This window comes from Salarias fasciatus, chromosome 23, assembly GCF_902148845.1.
Source record: "Salarias fasciatus chromosome 23, fSalaFa1.1, whole genome shotgun sequence".
NCBI lineage: Eukaryota > Metazoa > Chordata > Actinopteri > Blenniiformes > Blenniidae > Salarias > Salarias fasciatus.
This window is the reverse complement of record NC_043766.1, coordinates 32,455,738-32,466,885: the sequence shown is the minus strand read 5'-3', so window position 1 is coordinate 32,466,885 and position 11,148 is coordinate 32,455,738. Positions and strand designations below refer to the sequence as shown.

The 11,148-nt window shown below is 44.6% G+C and overlaps 1 protein-coding gene across 1 annotated transcript in view; it reads left to right on the top strand.

Annotated features, from left to right (window-relative positions):
• The window catches only part of phactr1 (phosphatase and actin regulator 1), a 52,750-nt gene that overhangs the window by 39,510 nt on the left and 2,092 nt on the right, over positions 1-11,148 (top strand). Inside the window, exons 7-12 of the mRNA XM_030082466.1 lie at positions 4,263-4,468; positions 5,095-5,251; positions 5,741-5,796; positions 5,919-5,980; positions 6,179-6,319; positions 7,133-7,209. Coding sequence (XP_029938326.1) covers positions 4,263-4,468; positions 5,095-5,251; positions 5,741-5,796; positions 5,919-5,980; positions 6,179-6,319; positions 7,133-7,209 — 699 coding nt within the window. The remainder of the gene's footprint in view (positions 1-4,262; positions 4,469-5,094; positions 5,252-5,740; positions 5,797-5,918; positions 5,981-6,178; positions 6,320-7,132; positions 7,210-11,148) is intronic.

The following is an 11,148-nucleotide window of genomic DNA, read 5'->3' as shown; positions in this document are numbered from 1 at the left end:
GAGACCTTTCTGAGCTCGTCATTTAAACTCTAAAACTCTTGTTGAAGGTCGGCTTTCTGGTGGCAGGTCTTTAGCGGTCTTCTTCAGTGCCTTATTCTCTTGGCTCAGAGTTATATTCTCTGTTGTTGTGAAAGTTAGGATACATAGATATGTTTTGTACCCTAATCTTGATAAATCTAATAAAATTTCAAGAAGGTTGACCCCATATAATGAGAAATAAAATAATAATGTTTGCACCACCTGAGCCAAAAGTAAACACCACCCACAGTAAACTGTCAGAAGTTTAATTCAGTACAGTATAAAGCTGTGATTAAATGGCCCCCCAGTAGTTATCGTCCATTTATCGCCATCGAGGTGAACTGCTTAATATATCGTGATATTGATTTGAGGCCATATCGCCCAGCTCTAGTCCGTATCATTATGTTGAGAAGAAGTGGACGAGTTTTACATCGTTTTTTTCTCACTTTTGGCTGAAATCAAAGAGTTCATGCAGTCCGAAGGCGAAGACGTCTCACTGCTAGAGGACACAGAGTGGACTCTTGAACTTGCATTTTTGACGGACATTACTGGGAAACTAAACCACTTGAACTGCGAGCTGCAAGGCAAATATAAGGCTGTTGGTGATATGATAAGTGCTTTAAATGCATTTAAGATGAACATTTTCTCAGTGGATGTACAGAGACAAAGCGTGCTGCACTTTCCCTCTGTGCAGTCGGTGCTGAAAGACAATCCTGCATCTGAGACATTTGACAAAGTGGCAGAAAAGTACTGTTGAGTCATAAACAGACTTGGGCAAGAGTTTGAGAATAGGTTTTGTGACCTTGAACGGTTGGTGACCATCCTTCACACAGCCACTGGAAACAAATGTAGGCGAGTTCAGTCCGACAGCACGCCACCGGGAGCAGCATTTTACGACGCCATGTGCTAGTCCTCATGGGAACTGTAGTATTCGTTCAGGCAAAACACTACCGCTTTTGTCCACTGGCGCCGCCAAAATCAGCGAAAACTGAAAGTTCCTTAGTGTCGCTTTAACAGTATTAATCCTGGCAGCATCAGACAAATGAAGAAGGGACCACCGATCAAAATCTTGTTTAATTTGTGCAAGAAGAGAGATAACATTTTTCTGATTAAGATTATTTAAAGTATCTGCCTCGTATACACTAGGGATGCAACGGCACGCGGCAAAATATAAACTCCTTAAACTGCCATAGTGAGGAAGGCAAACGCATAACGCTGCTCCAGAAGCGGGAGCAGCAAGTCTTGATGCAGGGGCTCTGGAGGACCGCTGTCAAACATATAATCGCAGCAAAGCTCCATCTGAGGACGCTGCTTGAATGAGGGTCGCTGCTGGTGGTAAGCAAACACAGGGAAGGGCTGGATGACAAAAACAGCCCACACAGCATCAGAACATTAAAAACTGAGAGGAGCAGAACCTCGCACAGGGCTAGTAAAAACCACAGTAAGAATGGCCTTCATTAAGTCAGCAGAGTGCTTTTCCTGATTTCATGAACATCTGTATGGAAGTTTTCACAAATCATGAGTGTCGGTGCTACGAAAGCAGCTCCCTAATTTTTATCTGGAAAGTATTTACATCCAGGTTTTTAATAGTAGCAGGATCTTGTTCTGACTGCTTTATTCGCCAGTTGAGGGATATTTCAATTTCAGCACTCAGAGTTTTACAGCTTGATGAACTTACTGATCAATAACAGATTTGAAAACATCTATTTTTCTCTTGAAGTTACCTTTACAGCCACTTCCTCATGCATCTAAGCGGTCTTTGCTGCTGTGCTGGGACTCCTGTAGTAGCTGATGGGACAGCATATTATTAATGCTCTCAGAGTTTAGGCTTTTCAGATGCATCTCTTCGGCCTTGCACCCCCCCTGCAGGGTCAGGGTTAACATGTGGGCCGCTTATTATATACTAGGGCTGCACGATATTGGAAAAAACTGACATTGCGATTTTTTGGGGGCTTGCGATATATTGCGATATATATTGCGATATTAAAAATAGAAGAATTTTCATCAGATGACCTGAATAGCTCTATTTGGGAAGATGGCCACTTGAGAGAAATACGTGGTGCTTCATACCGCTTGTCGAGCATGCGGATCATTTTTTAAAATCCCTCTTTAACGATCCACGGTGTTCAATGGCACCATGTCTTTTGCTAGGTAAAAAGTTATTGCATCCGTGATTTGTCGATGCTGTTTGGAGTTCCTATCATACGGTGTTATGCCGGCAAAGGCTTCTGTAATTGTTTTTTGAGAAGATGAAGTTTCACCTGGGGTCTTTGGTTTTGCACTGGAAATACAGGAGCTTGTGATGGCGTTTCAAATAGTCCAACAGGTTTGACGTATTACCTCGTGTTGAGGCAACCACGACGAGGCACTGTCGGCAGAGGACGTTGTTTTGCTCCGTATCGTCTTTTTTTTTATAGCCGAAATATATCCAAATTTCACATGTTGGCCTTCTCTTGGGGACTAAATCCTCTGTCGCTTCCTCCTGCATGTCGCCTGTGTTCAGAGTGTAGCCCGAACCCCCCCTCTCTCTCTGCTGTGGAGGAGGGAGGGAGGCGGTGAGTGCTGAGCAGGAGGGAGGGAGAGAGTGGCTGTGCGGAGCATGGAGCAGCTTGCTGCTTTTACGAAGCAAAACAAAAGTTAAAAATAATAATAATAATAAAAATATTGCACATCCTGCGATGTGACTATTGCACATGCGCACATTGCGATGGCAATGTTCAAACGATATGTTGTGCAGGCCTATCACAAACAAGATGTCCTTCAGACTCTGAACTAGGAAACACCTTGGACGTCCCCTGCACCAAAGCAAAACCACAGTGTCCGGAAATATGTAGTGAATTACGTCGACTAAAATAAAAATGTCTAAGCGTTTTTAAATAGTACCAGCTGACAGGACTGCATTTGAAAACAACTTTGTCTACTTTGCTTGGCTGCGTCATGGGAACAAATAGACTGGCGGGTGGAAATATGAGGCTGCTTCTAATCGGACTGGAGAACACACCTGCGCCTCCTGCGAAGATCCTATTGGATAAGTTTATATCGGCTGCCCGCCTTGAAAGCAAAAATTAAATCTACATTGCTTCGGACTTTTGTTCATTTTGAAATTTCTTCTCATTTTTATCTGTTGAAGAAAATGTCAATTATTTATCCATTTTCATGCTGGTGCATTCAAATAGTCTTTATTTCATTTTAGTCTTTCCCAAACACATTCTGAAATGTTTTTTTTTTTTTTGGTCACACTGATCTGTGAGGACCTCAGAATCCTGCTTTTTGGTCTTTATTAGTGTTATAAACCAGGAGTCTGAAACGTTTATGACCAAAAGAATCGTTTTCACCATTACTCACCAAACATTTTCTGAAGCCGTAAAATAAGTTAATTATCTGAAATGAAGAAAAAAACCCATCAAAAATGAAAAATAAAGGAGAAGGACGAATTCTTTGCATTTTAAACTGATGCTCCATTCATGATGTTTCATCATTGCTTATATTTTCCTGCATTTTTGTCTTGGAATTTTCTGTATTTTTCTTGGAGCAACTAGAAAGGAGCTGAAGAGCCACAGGTTGCAGACCCCTGGTTATGAACGGTCAGCCTCCGGGAAGCGCTGACCTGGACTGTCGGGGCCCCGGTTCGAATCCCGCTTATGGCAGAAACACTATCAGACGTGAAAACTTGTAAAAATCCACAGTGCAAGCTGCAAAGACTTACTGTGTGAAAGCAAACAACAGAATGCACACTCTCATTAGATAAACAATAAAGACACAATCAATGACACAATTAGATTCTATTAGCTTTTTATCGAGTGGAACTTTGAAGTTGACGTGCGCCGAAATGCAGCGAAGTTTACTACAACTAGTGGAATAATGATTTTATTTTTTATTTACCAATCTGAGGTTTGTTCAGGCAGCTGATGGAGTTTGTGGAGCGTCTTCCTGTGTCCTAACTGTTCCTTACCCAGTGGATTGCAGCTGTTGGTCATGTTTAGATGAGAGCCGGACGCCAGGTACCGTCCGTCAGACAGGTGGAGGTGCGCCATGCCGGGCCTCCAGCTCACGCTGCCTCCGTGAGCAAAGTGTGTGAAATCCCGCTTCGGACTGGGAAGTGGGAAGTCTCTGAGAGTCAAGGCAGTGTGGCATCTCGCCCGTCGCACGCCCCGGCCGCCCCGCTGTTGTTTTACGCCTTAAACCCGCTTCACGGGACAGTGAGTGCTCGCCTCTGACCTTTGCCCTTTCCCACCGGCCTCCAGCTCCATGATGCACGCCGTTCCCACGGTGATGATCGAGTGTGACGATGACAAGGAGAACCTCCCCAGCCAGGCGGACTACGAGGACCTGCCGGGCATGTACAAGGAAGAGGAGGACGAGGAGGAGGAAGATGACGAAGACGAGGAGGAGGAGGACGATGATGAAGAGGAAGATGAGGAGGAAGATGAAGACGAGTCACTGTTTACTAGTAAGCTGCTTTTCGTTTCCTTGTAGTTTTCTGACTCATTGTGTTGGACCCTTTTGTCCAGTTTGTCTCAATAACACCGTAACAGCAAGGTCGCCTGGAGTGTGAGGGACTCCGGTTCGAGTCCCGATCAAGATTCTACCTGTTTCAAGTGGAGCCAATGGATTTCTGAAGATGGGGGCCTGAAACCCGCCTTCCGGCTCCTCCTTACAGCTTTTCCACCGAGAAGAACCAGATCCGCCTGCGTCCTCTACAGTCCTGAGCTGGTGGAGGCGCCGGTGGCGTCCCGCTGTATTCCCTCCAACACACGCTCGGTCCGAGAGGCTCCCTCCAACCGATTCATGGGCCGTGACTGCAGACCAGGACACTCCGTGGGCCGCAGCTTCAGTCCACCGCTGCTTTCGTTCAGCGTCCATGACAAGCTAGCAAAGTGTCTTGTGAGCGCCTTTAGAAAGCCCGCCGCCGTCCAGCCGTCTGGTGATAAGAATCTGCTGCTTCACCAGCGTGTCGTCACGGCGACGCCCGATCGTCGTGTTCGGTCTGCAGGACGGGCCGCCTCCCCGCCGCCCCGTGTTGTCGTCAGCTGTTCGTCTCGCTGACCCTCGTCCTCTCCCCTCTGTCCGACTCAGGCACGCTCGCCATGAAGGTTTTGCGGAAAGACTCCCTGGCCATCAAGCTGAGCAACCGTCCGTCGAAGAGGGAGCTGGAGGAGAAGAACATCCTGCCGCTGCAGTCCGACCAGGAGAGACTCGAGTCCCGGCAGCAAACGGCCACCAAGCTGACCCGGTGAGTTACCCATCATGCACTGGTGTAAAATTGTTTTTAACCCACGATTAGCCTTTTTTGCTTTCCCCACATTTTCTTTTTTTTCTTCTTTTAAGGTTCTGTAAAACCGTTATGTTGTCACACAGTGACATCCAGTGGTCACAGGTGGTATTACAGCTACATATTATCGATACTTAAGTCACTTCTTGATATAAATGAAACGGGTAGCCAAACGAATAAACTGAATTACTCAGACTGAGTATGATTTTAATTAATTGTCGTTAATAGTCTGGTCATGTGAGGCCACATCGTTGCATTTATTGAAAATAGTCGTGTTTATACAAAGTCACGGTTGCGTTTGCAGCTTTGTTTCTGCCAGTTGTCATCGTTCATGAGAGTAACATGCTGTGCTTCGTATTCAAAACAGACGACCTGAGAGCCTCAACATGTTAAGATTAGGTAAAAATAAGCATCCCTAAAATAGAAACCATTTCTTTCTTCTTCCTCAAGGCGGTTGAGTCAAAGGCCGACAGCAGAAGAGCTGGAACAGAGGAACATCCTCAAACGTACGTCAGCCTGCATGAAACAGTAGAGAAAACTCTGAAATACATCTGAATATTAACTAGAACTGTGTGTGGCGGCATGTTTTTTTTTTTTTTCCTTTTTTTTTTTTTTTTTTTTAATTTAGCTCGTAACGATCTGGAGGAGCAGGAAGAGAAGCGGGAGATCAAGAGACATTTATTGACGAAGGTAGGACGAAACGTAACGAGCGAGCAGCTCCGGAACAGAAACACCACTTATTGACAAATGTTCTTTTTCCTGTTATGCTTTGTTTTGTTTTTCACGACCATCCAGAGAAATGTCTTAATTTTAACAGTGTGCACTGATGCCACTCTTTGTTTTGTTTTTTCGTTTTTTTTTTTTTTTTTTTTTTTTCCCATCATGCAGCTCAGCCAGAGGCCCACTGTGGAGGAGCTGCGAGAGGCGAAGATCCTCATCCGGTTCAGCGACTACGTGGAGGTGGCCGAGGCTCAGGACTACGACAGGAGGGCGGACAAGCCGTGGACTCGGCTCACCGCTGCAGACAAGGTCCGGGGGCTAGCAGAGTCACGTGTCTGTGTGTGTGTGTGTGTGTGTGTGTGTGTGTGTGTGTGTGTGTGTGTGTGTCTGTGTGTCTGTGTGTCTGTGTCTGTGTCTGTGTCTGTGTCTGTGTCTGTGTCTGTGTGTCTGTGTGTCTGTGTGTCTGTGTGTCTGTGTGTCTGTGTGTGTGTGTGTGTGTGTGTGTGTGTGTGTGTGTGTGTGTTCAGATTTGTAGCAACACATCAATACACAGACACTAATTACACGTGTGTCACAACACAAGGAAACACACACCATTACTCAAAAATATAGTATAAACACACAAATATAGTTGTTGACACACAAATATTTATACACACACACACACGCTCAGTCTTGTATTTCTATCCTTGTGGGGACCGTCCATTGACTCCCATTCATGTCTAGCCCCTAACCCTGACCCTTACCCTAACCCTAACCCACACCACAACAAAGCCTAACCCTAAAGAAATGTTTTTGCACTTTTACTTTTTTCAGTAACAACAACATGGTCAAGAAAACACTGTTTCTCCTACTTAGGACCGGAAAAAGGTCCCCACAAGGCACGTCGTTTCACGTTTTGCTATCCTTGTGGGGACATTTGGCCCCAACAAGGATAGAAATACAAGAACGCACACACACACACACACACACACACACACACACACACACACACACACACACGGATCCTCGCGCTCCTTCTCCACCCGTGTAGATCATCTTGTCCTTTCAGAGCGGTCTGTAAAAGTCTGTTTGTGTGTGTGTGTGTGTGTGTGTGTGTGTGTGCGTGTGTGTGTTGTGCAGGCTGCCATCAGAAAGGAGCTGAATGAGTTTAAAAGCACAGAGATGGAGGTGCACGAGTCGAGTCGCCATCTGACCAGGTAAGAGGAAAACGCAGAGTGTGTGTGTGTCGCTGCCCACGCCGCTGTAAACACGTTCAGAGTCCGCTGGCTCCTGCTCTATCAGCGCCGTGCTCCCTCCGGTATTACAAGCAGCCGAGCACAGCGTTATGAGCAGGAAGCTAATTTGAAGAGTTGGATTTGGCCGAGGCCTGCACGTTACCTTTAACTCACGAGCATTTCCCCACAGTTCAGCCTTCAGCATGGTTTTCTCCAACATTATATTCTTCTCATTAAGAAATTGTGTAACGGAGTTCCGGTGGCGCTCTTCCCGATATGTCAGCGTAGTACAGAGCATTAGCCTCAAATTTCCACGAATTCGAGAACTAATAGGACTGAAAAACATACACCAAGATCCAACAATGAACGGGGACAGATTCAAGAAAGGACAAATTGACCGAGAAATGGATAAAGAAGCTTCACCAGGCGAAAATTCAACAGGACAAGATGGCGCCGGCATGGCGAACGACACTCTGGATTCAATCTGCAAAGTTGTGAGTGAAACCGTGACAGCGGGGATGACGGCGCTCCAGGCCGAATTAAAGAGAGACTTTTCAGAATTGAGATCGTGTTTTCGGGAGGACATTAAAAAGCAGATGGACGAATTCACAACGGAAATAAATAAAAAGCTTCAGGATACAGAAAGCCAAATCGACGGAGCAATGAAACGCATTGGAGAGGTGGAGGATAATTTGGCCGAGAGGGAGATGTGGGACATCAGCGTCAAAGATGCCTTGTCACAGTTGCTGATTAAAGGGATACTTCAACATTTTGGCAAATTGGCCCATTTAGCGCAATTCCTCAGTCATTTGGAACAGCATACTTACTTTTGTTGTGAGGGCGAGCTGTTGTTTATCCAGAGGTGAGTCAGGGAAGGTTTTCAGGACGGACACAATGGAAGTGGATGGTATTTTTGTTCCCCCTCGTCAAACTCATCAAATACACAATCCAACAACACCAAAACACTTTGGTGGACACGTTATAATCCGCACATTCACTACGCTGTGAAATATTAATGCAAAATTACCAGATTGAGTTGTTTATGCGAAGATTGCTAAGACGGAACTACTTACTAAACATGGCGTCTGGGCGTAGTGATTTCAAAAGAAAAAGTAGTTCCCAGTATTTGCTTCAGTGTCGTAACGCTACAATATTATTTGTTGGTGTTCCACAGTGTAGTGAATGTGCGGATTATAACGTGTCCACCAAAGTGTTTTGGGGTTGTTGGATTTTGTATTTGAGTTTGACGAGGGGAACAAAAATACCATCCACTTCCATTGTGTCCGTCCTGAAAACCTTCCTCGACTCGCCTCTGAATAAACAACAGCTCGCCCTCACAAAAAAAGTAAGTATGCTGTTTGAAATGACTGAGGAATTGCTAAATGAGCCAATTTGCCAAAATGTTGAAATATCCCTTTAACCAACGGGCACGCCAGGAAAAAGTGTCTGATCTGGAGGAGTGCCCAAGGCGAAACAACATCAGGATCTACGGCGTCCCTGAGGGCACGGAAGGCACGTCAGCGCTGCTGTTTGTGAAAAAACTTCATAAAGTCAGAACTTGGAGATGAACTCGGCCCGGACTGTGACCCTGGGATAGAACGCACTCATCGCGCCCTGGGTCCAAAACCACCCGCTACTGCTCCCCCACGATCTCTTGTAATCCGGTTCCTCAAATTCACAGAAAAAATAAAATAAGCAAATCTATTTTGACCATGACTACGCTACAGAGGTGCAAAATAAGAGAAAGGAATATATTCCAGCCCTGAAGGAGAGAGGAGTTCGCTTTCAGGCTTCGCTCACGAAAATGCGCGTCTTCTTGGAGACGGGCACCGTCACGTACCGCAGCGCAAGCAGCAGAGGATCTCCGGAACAGAGGATTCACCGTCGGAGAGGTTCCGCAAGGCTCCAGGAGCGCGGCCATCACGGAGGAGACGCTGGCTCGACTTCTCCCGTGGGAGACCACCGACACGCGGCGCGGCGGAGTCCAGAACCGGCTCCAGCAGCAGATTCGGGAGAAGCTGAAGGGATATCGCAGGATGGAATCAGGAGCCAAAGGAGATAAGTGAGGGACTGAACACATCAGCATCGGACAGATAAGAAGGAGGGATGTATATCCACTTTTTTTTTCTTTGGCCATTTCAACCTTTAAACATACCTCCGCCGTGCAGAATCAGGTCAGAAAATTGTTTGAAAAGTGTTTTGTTTTTGGTTTTTTTTTCTATGAAAGCCTTATCCACACGTACTCTTTTTCACACTACGGGAGTCTGTGACGTACTGAACATAGACAGCCACAAGACTTTGACTTTTTTTGTTACAGAGGGACCGCACTGGGTGGCACACCCCCTCACCTTGAAAGGCTACATGTTACCTTTACTGATGGAAGTTCAGTTCTCTGCTCTGTATCATGGTTCTATTTGTTCATCATGTTATATCTTGTTCTTGAGGTCTGGGATGTTTCAAGTGCAGTGTTTCAAAACAAAAATGTATGCCTTGCCAACAACGGTATAAAATATTGTCATTGAACGTAAATGGTCTAAATAATCCAATTAAAAGAAGCAAAAATTAAGAAGGAGCAGGTAACTATAGCATTTTGGCGGGAAACACATCTCTCAAATGCAGAGCATGAAAAGTTGAGAAAATTAGGGTTTAGAAATACTTATTTCTCTTCATGTAGAAATGGAAAAAAGAGGGGTTGCCATATTAAATTCAAATCTAACTCGGTTTGAATTTATTTCAGAAATAAGTGACAAATATGGTAGATTTATAATGCTAAAGGGAAAATTAAACCAAAATGAAGTAACTCTCTTCAATGTTTATGCACCCCCTGGGAGTAGTATCTGTTTTGTTAGAAAGGTTTTTGATTTGATTGCACAGGAGACTTATGGAACCCTTATTTGTGCAGGAGATTTTAATTTATTACTTAACCCCTCTCTTGATACGACTAATATTAAAAGGAGAAGGAGCTCGACTGAAAAACGTATAAACAGGTCACTTAAAGACCTGGGATTGTCTGACGTGTGGAGGTTTATTCATGGTACCTCTCCAGGGTATACATTTTACTCTGCCCGACATCCTGTATATTCAAGACTAGACTGTTTTTTCATGTTTAACAAGGATCTTCATCAATTAAGGGAATGCAGAATATGCCAGAGGGATCTCTCAGACCGTTCTGGGGTCTATATAACATTATGTTTGGGAGGCAGAAGGCAGAAAACACTGTGGAGGCTGAATATTGGATTGTTAAATGATACATCTTTTAGAAAAGAGATGGAAAAAGACTTTGCTTTGCACCTAAAGGATAATGATAACGGGGAGGTGAGCCCAAGTATACTGTGGGATGCAGCTAAAGCTGTCCTCAGGGGGAAGATTATAGCTAGGACAGCCTGGTTGAAAAAAGTGAAGACAAAATTTTTTTGAGGCTGCAAGAAGATCTGAGAGATTTTTAACAAATGCACTCAGCTAATAAGAATCCTTCTATTACCCAAAGAATTAGAAACCTCAAGTAGGAGATAGATAACATTTTGAGCGAGGAGGTTGAGAAAAAAATAAGGTTCATGAAGCAAAAATATTACAAAGCATTCCCTAAAGCATCAAGACTGTTGGCTTGGAAACTCAGAAAACAACAGGCCGGAAACACAATTCATAAAGTAAGGGACCCGGCCTCAAAAAAAATAATTAAAAATCCGGATGGTGTACAAAAAGCATTTGAAATATAATATATTATCAGTCTTTATATTCCCAATCAGATCAGGCAAATTCCCCACACCATCAGCGAGTTTTTAAATTCTTTGAGTCTTCCTAAATTAGGCAAAGAAGCTGATGACAAATTAATTCAAACAATAACCAAGGAGGAAATAGAAAAAAATATTTCAAGGCTTGAAACTAATAAGTCCCCTGGCACTGACGGGCTCCCCCCTGAAT